This window comes from Athene noctua, chromosome 1 (genome assembly GCF_965140245.1).
Source record: "Athene noctua chromosome 1, bAthNoc1.hap1.1, whole genome shotgun sequence".
Taxonomy (NCBI): domain Eukaryota; kingdom Metazoa; phylum Chordata; class Aves; order Strigiformes; family Strigidae; genus Athene; species Athene noctua.
Genome location: NC_134037.1, coordinates 110,141,347 through 110,161,165, shown reverse-complemented (window position 1 = coordinate 110,161,165; position 19,819 = coordinate 110,141,347). Strand labels below are relative to the sequence as shown.

At 40.5% G+C, this 19,819-nt stretch overlaps 1 protein-coding gene across 2 annotated transcripts in view; it reads right to left on the bottom strand.

Moving 5' to 3' along the window:
• Nucleotides 1-19,819, bottom strand: part of XDH (xanthine dehydrogenase) — a 53,347-nt gene that overhangs the window by 20,298 nt on the left and 13,230 nt on the right. For both annotated transcript variants that reach the window (XR_012632935.1, XM_074897333.1), the window contains exons 7-21: nt 17,810-17,878; nt 16,988-17,056; nt 16,457-16,543; nt 14,994-15,135; nt 14,088-14,180; nt 13,174-13,325; nt 12,139-12,232; nt 11,407-11,516; nt 7,478-7,662; nt 6,799-6,973; nt 6,260-6,349; nt 5,447-5,616; nt 2,815-2,938; nt 2,288-2,407; nt 679-775 (exon numbers count right to left, since the gene is read on the bottom strand). Coding sequence is in view for 1 of the 2 variants with exons in the window: in XM_074897333.1 (XP_074753434.1) it covers nt 679-775; nt 2,288-2,407; nt 2,815-2,938; nt 5,447-5,616; nt 6,260-6,349; nt 6,799-6,973; nt 7,478-7,662; nt 11,407-11,516; nt 12,139-12,232; nt 13,174-13,325; nt 14,088-14,180; nt 14,994-15,135; nt 16,457-16,543; nt 16,988-17,056; nt 17,810-17,878 (1,777 nt within the window). In the remaining variant the exon portion in view is untranslated. The remainder of the gene's footprint in view (nt 1-678; nt 776-2,287; nt 2,408-2,814; nt 2,939-5,446; nt 5,617-6,259; nt 6,350-6,798; nt 6,974-7,477; nt 7,663-11,406; nt 11,517-12,138; nt 12,233-13,173; nt 13,326-14,087; nt 14,181-14,993; nt 15,136-16,456; nt 16,544-16,987; nt 17,057-17,809; nt 17,879-19,819) is intronic.

Below are 19,819 nucleotides of genomic sequence, written 5' to 3'. Positions count from 1 at the left end.
TGGGTCTGATAGAGTATTCCAGTTCACAGCTCTGGTACTCTCCTCTCCTAACTCTTAAGAGGTTTTAATCAGTTGTTGATAATTGCTATGTCTACCCGTGTGTCTACAACCTGCTTGGCAGACTCCAGCTGAATGAAATCAAGAAGCACACCAAAAAACCCCCATCCTCAAAGACAGACCAACAATCGGTGTTGTTACAGGGCAGCGCCATGTTCTTCATGATACCTACAGCCACCACTGTTGGTGGATCAGGTTTTCAGACACATATAGGTCCCATTTTCATAAGGTACAGTTGTACACCAGGTTAAAGGAAACTGACTGCCTGTAAGATTCAGATCAGATTGTCTGGACAGGGAAAAGTCCTATATGGATATGTTTCAGGAAAAAAAAATAAATCACTGCAGAATATTTGCTTTAGAAAACTGTGTCCTTATGTTGGAAGAGAGTGTTTACAAGGGCACAGGTAGGAGCATCCAAGTCTATTTGAAACTGAAATTAAATCTTTCACCAGCTATTTGTATATAAACAGTTAGTTGAAATGTCATATGAAATCAATTTATCTCCATAAGCCTTATTTTCATGAGTTCAGTATCATACGCATAAAAAGGAGGCTGATAGCTTGACTTCTTTTGTCACAAATTATCCTATTTTAAAAGAAGTATTAATGCTTATTCTCACCTTCCAAAATATGATCAGATTCTTCAAAGCCTTTCTTCACATCTCCCTTATTAATCCTCTTTATAGACTTAAGAAAGGATTGTTTCTCAATAGCTTCCTAGGAAACATAACGACACAATGAATTTTTTGCGGAAGTGGAATGAAAACAAAGCTTCATCTGAAAAAAGAGATATCCAAGATAAAAAGCACAAGAACTTCTCAGACACTAACTATGGTAATAGACAAGTGACTTGACTTAAAGCAGTATAAAATAATTTTTTGCAACACAGCAATTTCACAATGCACACAATAATTGGACAATCTTAGATTGCTCCTTGTGACCCATTTTTCATTACGGACACAGAACCTCAAGGTCTGTAGCCACCAGAGCTATGACTGACGTCTTTTGTTAACTATAGTCTGTGGCCCAGAAGGAGGGAAAAATGAAAAGAAAAAAATTGAGAAGAGACGGAAGGAGAAAACTAAACTTCTCAGGATGAGAATGTCTGCAGAAATAGTTCACTTCTGAGCTAACATGCAATAATCTTTCTTAGGGAATTTTTACAAATGCATTTCAATTTTGCCAAAACCGAAGCTTTCCATAATGAAAAAACCCACAGAATGATTGAACAATAACAACAAAAACTCAGCACATTTTTGGCTTCACTCTTATCATCTCTGTTTGAATAAACAACTAGAAGCCTCAGAAAAGGAAAAGTTCTCACATGTTGTTTGTGAACCCACAGATCACACAAACCAAAACTTCTGTCCACAGATGACAGTAGCGATGTCTGTACTAGACAATGCACAAACTCTCTATATCAGCATGAATACAATTCACAGTACAAAAAGCATGGTACTGACCATTAAATAAAATTGAGAATCCCATGGTTCTAATTTCTCCCTAACAAGAATGGCTTCATACATTTTTTCTCATTTCTAGATGTGAATGCTGTCTTAGATACTATCTTTTGCTTTTCCTGTCACATCAGGAAATCTTGTCAATGAGGCTCCCAGTTTAAAAAAAAAGGCATGAAACGATCACAAATTGTTGACATTAATTTCTTCAGCTTTGTGAAAAGCCACTTAAGATCTGTGTCTATACAGTCAGTGGAAATGTTCACAATTTTCAGGAAAGTGAACTCCTGAAATTTAATTTCATCAGCTTAGAAACTAGGCAAGTGGTCTGCAGAAATCTCAGAGAAGCAGTGCAGTGACAGAGCTGAAAGAGACGTTTTCATACCCTATTACTGAGGGTTATAAATCAAAGAATGAAGAATGAACGAATACCAATGAAGCCAGCAGGGTCATACCAGAGAATATTGAAAGCAAGGACCTGTGGGTAAGAATGTACTGACAATAACCTTGTTAATTTAAACAAATTTGTCCTGAGTTGGGTTTGTTTTAGCTGTAAATAACACAGAACAAGTTATTGTACTGCCAATCACTACCATATCAAAGGTGTGTCCCCTTTATATTTAAGTATACAAATTATTCCTTCTATCCATATCCTGCTGCACCCACAAAGACTAACAAACCATGTGGCTGAATAACCATGTGTCAGAACATAACTTAACTATACATCAGGAAGTCCCAAGCTAACTGCAGAAGTAGATCTGAGCCATCTTACCTGAATTGTGACAATAGGTTTGAGTTCTTCATACTTAATCTTCACCACTTTAGCTGCTCTTCTGGAATGTTCTTGGGTATCTGCAATAACTGCACCGATGATATGACCAACACAAGTGACCTAGAGGCAAGATCAGGACCCATCATCATTTGGTGTGTATATATGCAGCAACTGAGAAGCTCATAATTATTCTCTTCATCTATTCTTTTTGTGCAGTTTTTCACCTGTTCAGACTGGTCTGTTTAGGACTAGTCAACAGAAAAAGATCACAAACAACTCTGGGCAGTAACTGAGTGCCTAGGCTTGTCCCAGTGCCCTGCAGCTTAGAGGAGAATAGTGTAGATAACACAGAGGAGAGGAACACGGGGAAAGGGACTCAGACCTTATTGAATTTTGCACCAGGATTTCTATTGACTCCAGTGCAGCTAGGATTTATCTCTGTGTAAGGTAGAGGACTTCACTGGAAAATATGAGAAACCTTATCTCCTGAGCAGTTTGATTGAAAAAGGCTATTTTTAACCACATACCACATCCTCAGCAAAGACAGTCTCATCATTAGCGATGCCAGTGATGTTACTGCCAGGAACATCCTTGGCAGAGACAAAACACACAAACCCAGGAACACTTTGAGCTTCAGATGCATCTACAGAACTGAAGAAAGAAAGGAGAGAGGTAGCATTATTATTCTCATTTTTCTTTTTGTCGGCGCTTATGAGATACCAATACATTTTCAGACTGGATCCCCTTAAGTCTGAGTATGCAAAAAGAGAAGGATTTTGTCACATGATGATCATGTGACACTAAAGCAGAAAGCGCATCATATTAGACTAAAATCATTTGGGATCTAGGTGATAATCTGAATCCTGACTTAGAGTCTGATCATCATTCTGCCTCATCTTTTCCCTAAGACATCCGAACTTGATCCAGTTGCCACATGTACTAAAGATTCCTTGACACCCTTTACCAAAACCAGATTGGTGTTAGCAGTGGCATGCCTCCACTGTCACCTTAGCTGTCATGATTCTGGGAAGGCAAAATTGCTCCCTGTCTGTTGATAAACATGAAATTTTACTGCGGACACATACCATCTACTGTGGGTTCACTTCACAAGAAAAACGTGTCTGTGAGTCAGGGAGAAGTTGTCGAGAATCAATCACAAGGAAGCTGCAGGCTATTTAAAAGGATTCGAAAGCAGTGATGCTCCAAAAGACAAAAAGCTTCATGAAAGGCTTTCTTTGGTAATCAGCAAAAGTGGTATCTAACCAAAATACTTGTCTGCTTGAATCATACACAGATTTAAATCTAAGTGGCAAACAGGATAGAAAATAACTAGAAAAGTGCAATATAATTTAATTTTTGTGTGGAGTACTTAATAAAAAGATGTATTACAAAAGACGTTCAAGCTCCATTTGCAGTATTTTGGCTATGTAATTGGCTTGCTTTACAAGGGAACTGTTGCAAACAGAAAAGATGTGGCTTTGTTTCTGCTGAATGATTTATTGTCTTCTGTAAATTGCCGCAATTTTTTCAGCATGCTTGCTTAGATTCCTGAAACTCTGACACAAACTGTGCCTGAAAGTAGCTGTTTATGCATCCCAGTGAACTACAGACTTCTTTAAAAAGACATTAAATGTATGAATGAACTTTCCCACACGAACTCTTAGACAGCAGGAACTGAAGACAATGCTATTTTTCTTTGGAAAGTTCACTTTCCTGTGCTTCTGCAGTAATGCTTCAGAAACAATTCCCTGACAGTTTCCCTTAGTTAGAGATACAGAGGCAGATTATTTCTAGTTTGCAGCTGGTGGTAAAAATCTGAGTCAGATGAAGTGGATGTTTTCAAAGGCAATAATTTGATCAACAAAATCATAGGCTAAGATACTTCTGTTGCCTGATGAAATATTCTGCTACTTCCTCTACAGAACAGTACAAGCTCACAGCTTGAAATGTGAGTGTGCAACACATATGCAAGAGAATGTGTACAGCAGCCTCTAGAAAATACCGCATATCGTGGTCACAGACATAGATCTGATGCTTTTGCTATTACCCCATCTGCACTGGTAGTAGTAACAACACTTAGGCGTTTGCAGCACTCATCAATGACCACATCACAACACCTAAGATTTAACTGTGATGACAGAGCAATTTTTCATAACTTGGGAGTCTACTACTACATCCGTGCATCCATGACCACCATGCTGCCTGTCCCATGTTAGACCACTGTGGGAAACCTCTGGACAGGAAGCCTGAATAGACAGGAAGTGTTGCCTAAGGAACGAACAGCACATCCCAAGGCTACTGAGGGTGGTATGAGGCAATGTAACACAGTGTCCCACATCAAAGCGGTAGAGGGTAGACAAGAGCCTGCAGAGCCACCACAATGTAAGCACGATTAGGGATTGTGGAAGGCAGTCAGTCCCACAGTTAAAACTCATATGAGAATGTAGATGGCATTACCTGCTAGGATAGGTGGTTTAGATTTGGCTCGTCACTACTGTTATAAACTATGCATGTCATGTCCTGCATGGACAAGATGTTTTCAGAGACAGCTGCACTTCCAAATACTAACCTATCCACCTTGCTACAGCCAAGCACAAACAAGTCTACATCTAACAGCCGAAGCTAAGTCACATAGGACCGTTATGGAGAGGTCTTGACCACAGACAGGGCAAGCAAACACCATGCAAGGCAAAAACTAGAAGACAGTACACACAGCTGACTCACCAGCAGAAGTGCTGTGGCAGAACTCCATGTTACAACCTAAATTTTTAGGCAGATAGGAAAGAGCATGTTCAACCTGCATGCTCTGGTTAGTATTTAAAATCACATCTCCTCAGACATTATGGTGCTCTTCTACCCGGCTCCTTTTTAATCCTGCATGCTTGAGTACAAAGAAATAGGACATGCAAGAAGGTTGTCTAGGGCTGAGGGCTTTGTGCTTCAGCAAAGCTCCAAGTTTGGTGTCAATTCCCTCATATTCTCACTGACACAGACCTGCAAGGCAGCTATATCACATACAACTCGCCTCCATATAACAATGTGCAAAGAACTGGCATTCCCACTAATGCGAAAATCTTTCCCACACCTACAACTTGATACGTCAATGTTTTCTAAGGCACCAGATACTTCCAACGTCAGAAGCTCAGAAGCAACACTTACAGAATCTTAGCGTGGGCTTTGGTGCTGGTCACCAGCGTAAGATACAGCTCATTCTCATAGTGAGGGATGTCATCACAGTAAACAGCTTCTCCACATGCTTGTTTGGCTGCTGAAACGTGCATCAAGGGCCGGCCCACCATATCTTCAACCGCCTGCCCCCTGGGCACTTCCTGGAGTAAAACATATGACTGATTGCTACTGCTTAGATTAAGGGGGACAGAAGCATTGATGGGAGAGCAAAAGGCACCATGAGACATTCTAGTGAGATGGGGAATGGGATGAGGGCTCAGGCCTGTGGGAAGGGAAAGTAAACCAGACAGAGTGGCTACACAGAGGGGGCTGTAGAGAACAAAGTGAAAAGGATTTGATTTTTGAAACTGCTACGGAAGAGAAAGGTTTGATGTGACAGCTTGCATAAAAGTTCTGAAGCTAGCTTCTACTCTCAAAGCTGAAGAGAACAGGTCATTAATGGAGAAATAAGGAAGAAGATATACCCTGAACCTGAAGCCTGAGAGATGCAAAGAAAGTCAGGCTGTAACTGGGGAAAGCAGAAGGGCAATTTCAGTTTGGATATGGAGCTGGCTGCAGGAGAACAGTGCTACCCACAGCAATTTTTATGAAGCAGTACACAGCAGGAACAGTCTTGGGCAATGAGAGAACACTGTATCCTAAAGCAAGTAGGGGACTGAGACCCAAATACAAGCCTCAGGAACAGCATTATATAAGTTCATGTATTGCTCATACTCAGGGAGACAAGAAGATAAGTTTGAGCTACAGAAAAGCCCGGGTCTACATCATGCAGGTACTACTTACTTGGAAGAGCTGGGCATTTGCAATGGGATCTTTGTGAAACAGCTCTGTAGCACTGACGTAGTTCGAGGGGACAGGCTCACACAGATTGTTCTGCCAGAGACATATTAAAGAACAATCATCTTGCCTGCCAGTCCCTTTCTCAAGTTCCCCAGTAGCCCAGGATATTCTCCATTCTCCATCCTCCAGTGGAGATAATTCATCTTGTACTGGGTGAAAGGCAAACAGGGCTCAGGCTCTGTGCAAAGAATAGCCACAGACCCACGAGAGCAGTTGTAATGCAACAAAGGGGAAAAATACAGGAATCATCCTGTGAACCCACAGATCAACATTCTTCCACAGCAAGGTGGGGATGTCACAAGGAAGCAGGTGGGAGGATACACGAGTCACTGCCATGCAGGTGAGGTGTAGAGTAGCTCTAACAGCTATTGCAACATGGAGTTCATTATCAGGTATGACTCTGCTTGAATCTGAACCCTCCCCACCAAGACAGCACATACAGATCCTCCTTCCCCAAATCTGCCTTCCCTAGCAGCACTCACAGTGCCGTTGTGGTTCTTGCTCAGTTTCTGAAGGACTGTTAGGTAGAACTTGAAGAAGAAGCTGAGCGTCAGTGTGCGTCGGAAATCCACCATCCCGCCAGGTGCAGAAGGAGACAGATCCATCTCACCTGCCAGTAAGCGGCAGGCATCCTGCAGCAGCTTCTCATTCCAGTCTCTGCAAGGAAACAAAGGTGACACAGAGCCCTTGTTCAGCCCTAAATATCACCAGGGCAGACTAACTCTTTGGACATGGCAACCCCACAAGCTCTCAAGCAACAGCCACCTATCTCTGTTTATAATATATGTGCCAGCTTTGAGCTCATCTTGGGCTCTTGTCATCTTCTCTAAAGATGTGGCAAAGCTATTAAATAAGAGCACAGATTTCCCAGTCCAGTTTTAAAGAAAATCTGCCCACATCCGGCTTCTGCCCACTTCAACAGATGAGTGAATTTAGCAAGGACGTGGCTCTCTGAAAGAGACTGACATGGATCTTTGAGGGTAAGGAGTACTGGAGAAAGCAAGGCATCACACAAAACACAGACTGCTATGGAAGTGTGGCTACACTTCTTCCCATTTCTCTTTCTGTGTACTATGAGAGAGGATTTAGGGTATTGAACTGCTCCTGTAAAAATCAGCACAGTTCCATTAGACAGCCTTTCTGTCACAGAAGAGTTCTTACCTTCCAGTGAGCTCCTTGCAAGTTTTTAGTGCCAAGACAGTGGTAGGAGCCATTCCTCCATAGCTTAGTTTTATCTCCTCCACTCGGTTAGTGCCATCTTGGAACAGGACTCTCATCCCACAGGTCACGATAGCAATGTCATCCTCCCGACGGGAAGCCTGCTTGAAAGCTGAGAAGTATTCACCCTAGAAGACAGGAAAATATTTATTTATCTTGTACTTTGGCACGCTTTGCGGCATAAATATGGACAATCTGTTAACCTATCTGTACATGGATAAGCTATTCCAGGGAACTGTATCTGGTTAGTTCATCCTGCAGGGCCAAGCATGACATGCTTGTTCAGGCAGTGCCATATATTTTCATATCATTCACTGATTAATTATAATGTATTAGATCAGTAGTTATTAGCCAACCTAGGACTGTGTGGGAAATTAGCTTTGACAGAGATCTGCTTCTACCTGACACCTTTTTTCTGTATGTTGAGAGGAAGAACCAGGACAGATTTTCTTTGCACATAAACAATCTTACAGTTCTTCAGCAACTTCTCTCTCCCAGGCTGCCAAGATGGAAGCCTAATCATAAAAACTCATATCCTAAACCCCTTCCCTTCAGAAGTCTTTGAACTCTGCAAGAACTGAAATCAATAATCATAAATGTCTCTGTTCTAGAATAGACCAGACTAATTAATGTAAGACAAATTCAATCTGTTACTGCAAATACAATTCTCAGTAACTATCCTGAATACTCTGCTGGTCTCCACAGAGCAAGGAAATTCTTTTAAATGCACTATTAACTAGAACTCACAAAACTCAACAGTTCTCCTGTGAAGAGTATGAGTAAATTCAAGATTAACACTCTACCAGTATACACCAAGTGATAGTGTCACCTTGGAGTCACAATACAGTCAGTTTATCCCCTTGTCTGTCCGGCAGATCGTGATAAATTGCTGTTCAGGCATCCTGCAGCCTAGGAGAGGTATCATATCCGATGTTTTTTATGGCCCTTCTGGAGAGTTTTCTGCCAAGTTTCTTCTCTAATAGCTTAGCCAAGTGACTCTGCGCAGCACAGCAGTCTGTATCGTTAATTATTTCTAATCAGAAGTGAACAGCAATCTTTCATTATTGTAAAGAACAATTCCTCTATTGTTGGCAATGAGAACAGTTTCACAAGAGGCCTCTTTTGTGCATGGAGAACTTGTTACTGGAGATATAACTGAAGGGTGTGTTCCATTTCCTGAATTCAAGTAATTAGTAGGCAGCAAGCAGATAATAGCAGAGGAACATCAGATGAGGACATCTGCTACTCTGCTTGTTAAACCAATTAGCTTTCAAAGAGGAGAAAAAGCAGCCTCTTCTCTTACTGCACACTTCAGAGAAGCTTTTCTATAACATGATTGCAACAAGGGGGCAATATTTGCCTTCACTCCTCACACCTGTGGTACAGACACCTGTAGGACAAAAGGCACTCACTATTTTTCCTCACTAGGAGTGTAGGTAAGGTAACCATCACATCAGCTGCCTATGTCTGCCCTATCTCTTGGTAAAATAACAGAGCATGACCCCTCTAAACTATCACAGTGGATGTCTCTAGGTGTTTGCTATTCTCACAAGAAAACCAAGAAACCTTTACTGTTAAGGGCTGCATATTCAGGACTGAGATTAGTCTTCCCTCTCCCCTTCTGGGCAAGATGCAACACCAAGTAGGAACACATTAAAAAATCCACACACTCTGAAAGCCTCATAGGCAGTATTCACAATTGCAAAAACTTTGTTTACAGTTTTTTCAATTTTTTCAGTTCACCACCGTGAAATATAGAGATCAGTAATGCATGAAAGATAGAAGTTAAACATCATGAAGTCTTCATGAAGTCTTACTTCATCCTTTAAAAGGATGAAGTAAGACTTCATGAAGACTTTCTGTCTCTTCAGCGGGGCAAAAATTGTGATACTATGAGCCTATGGTGGCAATACTGAGCAAACAGCAGGTTAAGATTGTTTTCCAAAGATAGAAATATATAGGTATTGTGTAGTCAGGCTTTTTCTACTTGAAAGCCAGTAAGTGTCTATGTGATATAGAATACTGTTATTATAAATATTAAATAAGTGACAAACGTGATAGAGAAAGATGTATGCAAGGGAAAGGGCATGAAAAACTGATGGTCACTAAGTAAATAATAACACAAGTGGTTCATAATGTTTGTGAACATTATCTGGAACACAAGGAATGTTTTTATAATCCAGAAGAGAAATAGAGTTATTAAATGCAGGATATGTCCTGTTCTAGGAATGCCTTGGTATATACAAAGTGTATAAGCAGTTTTCTCTTCCGGAATCTATTTATATTTTATCTTTAATCTAGTGAGTTGTTTCCTTTTCTAAATACTGTTTTTGCTCATCTGAAATCCCCTTACAAGTAAAAACTCAAAAATCTTTATTCTCTGAATATCTTAAGTATCTGACACCAAACTAGCAGGAGAAAAAGGTGTTACCTCCTCTCCCTCAACAGCCTCTGTGATAAAGCCTACTCTGTGTTCAATCCCCCTACAGTAACAATGAATCGTGTAAACTGCTAAATTTCTTTAGTCTAATTCTTTCTGTTGTTTGACCAGCCTCACCCTTCATCATCAATTCAAGAGGTAACATTACTTTTAAACAAACGTACACCGAAAAAATTGATCTAGCTGTGTGCTGACACAGCCCTGTTTCCAGTTGTGAAGAATTCAGTTCCAGAAGACTTTGCCTGCCACATGCCAGCACCTTCAGGCATCCCCAGAAGAACTTTACTCTCTCTGACTTGATGTTTGTGAGCAAAGATCAGCCAAGAAACCATGAAGTAGAGTTCAAAAGTTGTTTTAGTTTTTCAGATCAATGAACTGCATATAACCTAGGAATAAAGCCACTGCCCTGCTGGTAAACATTTGTTTTGTCAAATTGCCATATAACTGTCATACGAATGAAGGAATATGGCGTTTTCCATTGACCACCTCAAGCATGTTTCTCATTTTGGCAAAAAATATTCCTTCCTCCAATTATCACTAGATCAAAGAAAAATCACTCAGAAATAGATGGAAAGACACCATAAATAAAACAGCTGTGTTTCCTTAACAGTTAGATACAAATATTAGAGAGCATAGACAAATGATTTATTTGTTCTATCCCATAACATGATGGCATTTCAAGTAAATCAGTGTTTCCATTTATAAAGAAAATGTGTCACTACACTGTGAATCCTTGCATCTTATAACTTGTAGCCTCAGGCCCTAAAAAGCCATAAAATTACAGTCTGATGTTCTCAGCCCTAAAGGAAGAAAAAGAGAGTTTTACCTCTTAGAACTAACAGTTACAGTTCACACTGCTACGGAAGAGAAGTGTTGATTGTTCTATTAGAAGGAAGTTTTGCAGGGTCATTTGAAGTTGCAAGTCCACGTTGTCAAAATACCCCAATAATCAGCCCTTGTGGTTTCAGTCTTGCAAGGCAAGGATGCAGAAACTGAACTTCTCTCTTATCTGCACACACTTTTTCCCATTTCAGTTCACAGAAATGAAGCAGGAACCTTGGGAACCTTAACTTCACTTTACTTCAGGAAATGCTAGCATTTTTGCTATACTATTTTGCAAACAGAACATAGACCTCTGGGAACATCACTTTGTCACTTTTCATTATACCAAATGTACTCAAAAAGCTCCAGACAATAAAGTGAAATTTATATTTCTTGCACTAGAAAATTTCTTGGGCTTACTGTATTTTATCATAAAGCCCAACTCCCCTTGCCTGTCAAAAAAAAAGTATGTTGCTAGATTTTTACCTGCTCCACTTGGGATACATAAGCATTTGGAGGTCAGTCTCCAAGGAAAAAATTGACTAACACTGAAAATAACACTCAAATAACAGCATTTTAGCTGCACAGAATTCTTTTCCTACAAGCTTACCTTCTTGCTGTAGGGTATTTCAACAGAGAGAAGTATTTCTTCAGGCTTAACTATTGTCTTTCTGTATCCGGTGAAAAATTTCTCATCCATTGTGATAGTTCTTTTGCCCTCTGTAGAGCAAGCAGAGATCAATGGCAGATGAATAACTTGGATAAGAATGGCAATAATATGTGTGAAATAGCTTCAACCTACACAAATCACACCTGATATGGTATCAGTTTTAATTTTTCGACCCTCTTTCACCAAATCAGGATTTTCTCAGATTTACTTTGGTCCTTATGGAATCTGTGAGAGCTTCTGCCTACATACAAAGTTTTATTTGCACAGGAACTGATCAAAGAGACCTCCCTCCTTCTTTATCTAATTAAAGCTGAGCCTACAGGTGATCCAGTTTCCAACATCCCAATGTAATTCCCTCTTTCCCCTTTCCTTAACCTGCACACAAACCAGTACAAGAGAAAGTCGCTAATTAGAGAGTCCACTTATTTCAAGAATCCTATTTCAAAAAAATTCTTCCTAAGAGCAAATAGAAATTGAGACATCTGGCTTTCTTCATAGAAAAAAACCCAAACAACCAACTTTCAATCTTTATCCGGAAAATCCAGAAGGATCAAAGTATGATAGTGACAGAAACAATTTCATGACTACTGTGTTTCACGAATAGACATCATGGCAGAAGACTGTTGACTATCCCACTCCCTTCAGTGCCACAAGGAATTGCAAGTAACTTACGATTTGATACCAGAGTCAGTTTGCTTCCACTTGCCATTAACACGGGATTTAAGTCAGAAATTGGGCTTGCTGTCATTATGTTCCCACCAAGAGCCTAAAATGATAATATATGCATCAGATAAATATTTTAAAAACTGAAGATACAGTATAGCATCTTGTAATCATACACACTGCACTAGAGGTTAGCTCTGCTTGAGTTTGCTTTGATAAAATCTTTTTGCTTATTCAGCAATTTTAGGCCTTTAATGAAGTGGGGAAATGTAAAACCCATGAAATCAAGTTGCTCTCCCAACCAACACTGACGTTTGCCCAAAACGGCTTTAGGAACAGTCTTTGAGTAATGCATCAAAACTACCTTATGCTCAAACCACGTATGCCCAACAATGCCAAAATTCACTCACTGTAGCTGCAATTAAGGGAAGATCCATAAAAGTATAGAGCATCTTTTCAGTAACATTCAGGGAACCCAAGTTTTTTGGCCGCAGTACAAATGTATGGCACAGTATCTTGTGGACAAAATTTTTTGTTTGGTAAGTTGGTTCATCTGCTTGCTTGATTTTTTTTTTCTTTTAGCATATGGAGTTTGAACACACTGAACCCACTCTTTCACTTTAAAACTACAGGAAAATTTGCCAGACCTGATGCATTAACACTATGGCTACCAAAATTGCCTTGGCAAAAATATACACACCTGCTTCTTTGAAGTTTGGCCAGCACTCTAAATATGTATTTGTTAAAATAGCCAAATCTCACTACAGTTTCCCCCACTTATCCTGATAACAGCAATGGAAGACATGGACAACTGCCATGTTTCCCTTGCTTGCTACATCTGTGATATCAGTGAAGCACAGGCACCAGCTGAGACCCATGTTGCTGTCAGTTCCTGGGGCTGGTTTATGTCTGCTAGCTTCTTTGCCTAGGTTTGCAAATGTTCTTGCGTGAGAAGCACAAGGCACACACACACATTGGATGAGACAGGCCAGCTCCTCAGATTGAGCTTTCAGTTCCAGGCCCTTAAGCTCCTGAGTCACTTACAGCAACATTCCTGATCTGTGGCCCTGCAAACCACCGCAGCTGTTCAAGGACAGCCTGGAAGACCTCTGCTTTGTAAGGAGGAAGCTCTGCCACCACTTTCCTCAGCACCTCCTCTACTGAGCTCAGGGTACAAGCAGCGCCAAAGGTGATCCCTGTAAACAGACAAATTAAAAGAATTGTTGTTCTCCCAACAGAAGGATGGTTATAACTGTGTCTACAAAGCTTAGATTTAGACTGCAGGGTTTAGATAAGACATTCAGTCACACAAGACTATTTTGTATGCGTGGTATGCAAACATCACATCCTCAGAACAAAGTTCACCTTTAAATCACAGTTCATGGTGGCACTGCCTCTCACACGACAGTAACCCACTGCCCTTTTGCCTCAGTGTATTATGAATGATACTGCTCTCCCATAAGTATTAGTTTGTCCTTTGAGAAGTGAACTCCAACTCCTCTCCAATTCCCACACCTTAAACATGCTACCAGGCATTAGGCCACATGCACTACACTGTCCTAATTACTTCGAACTATTTGTAAGGTCAACCTGTTTTCACCACGAAGATAAATGCAATACTTTGCTTAGTCACTTAGACTGTCAAATCCAGCATCTTTCCTCCAGTTACTAATTTAAAAATCTTTCCAGATAAAAAGATTACCTATTGAAACTCATTGTTAACCCAGTTAATACACATAAAGCACCATACATCAAACAGATAAAATGTCTAATATGTCTTCTAGTGAAAGCACTCTGATTCTCAAATTATTTTTACACATCACTCAATTTCATTCATGGGAGAGACATTAATGAATACAGAAAAGAGTTTTTATTCTGGTTTTTTTTTCCTTCATATCCTCTATTATTCCATGGAGTCCCTACCCACTTCACAGGCGTTCCCCCTCTTTTTTGCTCACCTGTTTCAGTGTGCTGAACAGCGTTCATTTCAGAGATCCATGCTGGTGCTATTATCACTGGATACAACATGTTCTTTAACCTCATCTCAATACCTTAAGGAAAAGTAAGACTCCTTCAGTTACACACAGGTGACAGAAACCCTAAGTTAACTGTTTCATGATGAAATGGCAGCAGGCCTGCTAAACAGTCAGTTCACTGACCATCAGTTACACAGATTATGTAAGGTCAGAGATACCAAACTAAAAGCCGTTTTCCACTAATACCAGAACTCTCATAGGGAAGTTTTAGACACTCTTTTCTAGGCTTACAATAACCTTAAATACACTGTTTAGTACTTGTGTAACCTGGCTATTGTTGTACATAATCCTTCAGGAAAGAACAACACATACAATGAACCATACAAAGTTTGAGGATTATCTCTTGAACCAATTACTCAGGATAAAAGAATTACTGAAGTCTGAACTCTGCCCCTCAGCACTTATATTTGCAGATGTATATATTTTTTGGGAAAAAAACATAAGATTTCAAGTCTTGAGAGTTCACTCACTGAAAAATCTTTCAAAATGCAGGTTTCACAACTGAATTCATTTGATTATGAGGACATTTTACACTGTGCCAGTCCCTTCTTCTCAACATTCCACAAAACTAGCGCAAAAGCTCAGGAGGTCTAGATAAGGTTTGTTTTGTTTTGTGGTGTTTTTCCCCAACACAGCAAAGAACAGGAAAAAACATTCGCTGTGTGATTAATCTACCTTTGAAGAAAATGTGTTCTACAAACAACCCAAAGATTAAACAGCTATTTAACAGCAATAGCATGAAGAAGGTTTACACTTGCACTGTTCTCAAAAATAACTCCATAGTAAGTTTTCCAAATGCTCATAATGAGCATCAGCTCTTCTTCTTACCCACTTCCGTGTTTCCCACAACAAGCTTGGCATTGGGGTACTGGGATTTGAGAGCCACCAATTCCTTAAGAGTTGTAGGCTGGATCCACATCACACGCTCACCTCTGAAGCACAGCTGTTTCTGCTGTTTGTTACTCTGAGTCTACAAAAGTGAATTCAGATACTCAGACACTACATCAAGCCAAGAATCCCTGTTCATATGTTGCCCATGCCCGTGCCAGGCCAGGCTCCACCTCAGCCAAGTTACTGACAGGTGGCTGTGATATCCACACAGTTGTTGGCAGTTAGCCATTCCCCATCCTTCTGCTAACAGTGACAAGAGTCATTTTCATGCTGACAAGAGTTTTCTCTTCCTGATATTGCCAGGTGCATCCTGCTGCCGCATCTCCTCAGCAAGACCTCTGCCAGAAAGCTCCATCTGATCAAAGTTCTGGCAGATGCCTGTGGCTTCAGCCATCTTAAAAGTAATGGGGTTTCCATTCTCATCTCACTGAAAAAATGTCAGTCTTAAGCACTGCTGAATTTCAGTTAGCAGTTGTATGGCCAGATTCTGGTTCCCTTTTTAATTCCTTCATCCAGTGACCAAAGAAAACAGGCTAACATGGCTGCTTCCCACCAACATCAGATCAACCCTTACACAGGAGAACACCTCAGAGAAGAAACAAAGGGGACCTATCTCAAGCTAAATACATATATTATGCTATGGCCTCTGAGAACCTACTCACACTATAGCTCGTGACACATTTAGGCTGGGTGCAGCAGCGGAACTAACAATTGAATTTCAGTTGTTTGTTAAATGTGAAGGAAGCTGTAAACATGTCATGTGCTGGGCTAGATTCCTGGCTGGGACACATTTGCTTAGGGGAAAACTACCCCAAAAAAGACAGGAATGAAACATGGAGAGAAACTAATCTCACCTAACTTTTGATGTCAGTATGAGCCAGCCAGCCTCTATACTCCTGCTACACTGAATGGAGAGAAATTGGTGCTTTTAGGAATTCATCTATTTGAAACATATATTCATCTATATCCCATAGCTCCTACTTCTCTTCCTACATTACAAAGGGAGCACAGGGCGATTAGCTCAGATACAGTTGTATTTGGTGTAGAAGTTCACATCTGACCTAGTAAATTGAAATCTAGATGTCAGCAACTGTTCCACCCCTGGAGAGGCAGTGACCGGAAAGGAAGTGCAACCCAAGAGCAGGCATGTATGGCGAGAAACAGAGAGGAAAACCAGCCAGCTGGGGCAGGTACTTGGCTTGCATATCTTTTACACCACCCTGGCTTAAATGCCTTCCCTTTTATAAAACAGGGAGGTGATCATGCCCATGCATTTCTTTCATCAACAGCCATCTTTTGCACTGCCATCTCCTCAGGGCAGGGACACTGCAGACACTCAAACCCTGTGCAGAACAACAAAACAAATGAACCACATACTATTTCTCTTTGAATGAATTTACCATTAACTCTGGTGGGAAGATTGGCTCCTGTGTAGGGTCCAGTGGCTGGAACTCAGAAGAATTGAACAAGCTGGAGGACATCATTGCCTATAAGACAGAAAATGCAAATGGCTGGGTAGCAGAGGAGAAAGCTATCCACATACAACCCTAACTCATTCCTCTTGCCAGTGGAATCCCTATTACTATTTCATGAAGCAAAGAACAGCAAACACAACAAAAAGATGCTACCTGATCCAGGTTCTTCAGTCATATTTTTCTGATCACAATGCATGTCTGGTCAGAAACCTGAACCCTGAACACTCTAACAGGTTTTTGCCAACCAAAAGTGACATCACTTTCACATTGGCATGTTAAATTACATCAAAGGTACCTCTTCTGAGTTAAGACCAGCATAAAACATAAACTAGTCTGAACTGCTTTGCATGAATACAGCTAAATTAAAAGCATCAGGCTTTGGCATACAATAAGCCAGACCTAAGACTTCAAAACATCAGAAACAGAAAAAAAACTAATCATTGAGAGGCACCTTACCACATTGTCTTCTTTTCCATTCATGCAGCAGCCTGGACCATTGGCTTTTCCTCCACAGCAGCCTCCATTCTGTAGAAGAAACAAGCGTGCTTCAGCTATTCTACACAAACTCAGAATATTCCAACTTTTACAGGATATATTCCTCCTCTTTTATCAATCTCTGGATTGAAGAAATTTGCAGTAAAGTTTTTCATTAATATACTACTTTGACAAAAAAACTTCAAGCAGTCTTAATTGCTGAAGTATTCCACTCAACACTGGATGCTTCCTAATAAAGAATCCACAGGAATTCACTGGAATTTCCTTATGCCCTAATTCCTTTTTTTCATCCCTCCATTGTTTGCACCTCAACCAGTGCATAAAATGTGATTAACTTTCTACCTTCAGATATTCCAAAAGGTTCCAATTGTACAATTTATTGGAATGGTGATTAAATTACTTTATTCATCACTGCACTGCTAAATTTGGGAAAGATCATGCTGGAGAATTAACTGTTTTTTAGATCTGTTTTCAGAGAAAGATGGATCACTTCAATATACCAGAAGTTGGTAACACACTGCTTACATTGCCACCATGCTATTACACAGAAGTGTTGCATCTCACAAATTCAGAAAGAACATTATCTAGCTCACTGTTGTTGTAAAACTGCATCATGATGGCTAGTCATGCTAACCAGTTCATACACAGTCACAGTGTCTTCCAAGAGACAGACATTCAAACCAGCTTAGATGGTTCTGAATAGCTGCACCACAGGTGACTAATACATCAAAACTCTAATACTATATTGCAAATTGGTGTTATGGCTTTTAAAATTCACCTCACCATGCTATTTTCCCTCTCACTGCGACAGCATCCAGTGCCATTGGCTACTCTGCCACAGCAATTCAAGTCCTGTTGGAACAAAAAACTGTTCTGAGAAACATGTGCAGATTCCAAGGAAATGAAATAACCCTAATTCCCTTTTGAGATAAATTAATCCCACATTTATTATATCAAAAGCAGAAATGGGAAGTGGAAGGTACTAAGCAAGTAGGTGTTTGCCTTGTTAGCGGAAGGCAGTATCCTGCAGAGTGATGGCTAGCTCATGTCTAGTCTACTGATAGACCTCTTGTTCTGGTTTAGAACTACTCTGACCATTCATCCAGGATCTCTGGTCCAGCTGGAGCTGTGAAGAGATACCCAGAGAAGAGTAAAAGGGACAAGCACATACAATACAATACGTAGTACTCTACCAGCATCCAATTGCATTCAGCTCAGGAGACTACCTTAGCCTAGTGTGGTTTCTGTCTCTTTAGTAACCCGGAGTAGCTCTCCATCCAGGTACCTGCTTAGTCTCCCCTGGAGCCTGTGTAAGATTTTTGTGCCCACAACACCCTTTGGTGAGTCCTGCAGGTCAGCTACCTGATATGTGGCAGACCATCCACCCTTCTTTGTTTTCAACCTGACTCCTACTAGTTTAATTTCTTGACACCTTGCTCTTGTATTGGAAGAGGCAGCAAACAGCAGATGCCTGTTCACATTCCACCAGCTAGTCATGATTTTCTAGATCTCTATCAGAGATCAACACAAACCACTATATGGGCTACGCAGTGCTTGTTCCCCTCCCTGATATCTTTTTTCCAGGCTGAAGTGTCCCAGCCTACTCGGTGTTTCTTTGCATGGAAACCAAATTACCACAGACATGATCCTTATTCCACTTCTCTGAAACTTTCCCTATTCTGCTATACCCTGTTAGAGACAAGAGGAACAGAACTGCACAGAATACTCAAGTGTAGGAAGAGCCATGATGTATGGCAGTATTTTCTGGTTTGTTCTCTACATTTTGAAATGTTATTTTGACTGCTAGTGAGTAATGAGCTGATGCTTCCATGCAACTGTCTACCACACCTCCTGCATGGTAACAGGAAGGTGATCTTGTGTCTGCTCACAGCCAATCATGTTGTATGTGAAATGAGGACTGGCTTTCATTCTGTAAATTGCTTTGCATTTTTTTTCCCTGAATTTTGTATCCCATTTTATTCTCTAGTCTCTCAGGTTCACAGAGTCCTTCTGAAATTCCTCAAAGTCTGTTCCTATCTTCACTACTCAGACTAACTTGGTATCAGTTAAATTACTTTCTTACATAACTGCTCACTCTCTTTTCCACCTCATTTATGGATATCTTGAACAGCCTTGCTCCCACCACGGGTCCCAGCAGAACTCCACCAGTGACCTCGCTCCTTTGCAAAAATACATCATTTTCTCCTACCTGCCATTTCCTGCCTTTTAACCAATTTTTCATCTGTACAGAAATCTTCCCTCTTACCCCATGGCTGCTTATTGTCTTTAAAAGCCTTTGGTGAGACACTGTTGAAAGCCTGTTGGAAATCCATGTAGACTATATCGACTGGGTTTATCAACCATTTTTAACGGATCTGCTTGTATTTTCTTTTGTTGATCGGAATTCTGAGTAATAAACTGAAATTAATGGGCAGCATTCTAAATTCTTTACTTCTGATATTTAATACCAGTGTAGCCCTGTAAGTGGCTAGTCATCACTGAAGTACCTAATGATCTACTTTTCTTCACAGCCTCCAGCAGTCTTTCAAGAGCAAAGGGACTAGAGAAAATTTATGGCAAAGCTTCATACCTCACCCAAACCAGCAGATGAGTTCTAGGCAAGAGCTGTACAACATTGATTCCAACATCTTTCCAGAGCTATTTCAGGTATGCAGCTGATCTTTCAAGAAAGCAACTTTCTCATCAGATTCCCCCACAGTTTGTCCCTATTCATACACCATACCTTTACATTTTTTCCACATTGGGGAACATCTTTAAGCTGTATTAGGCAGA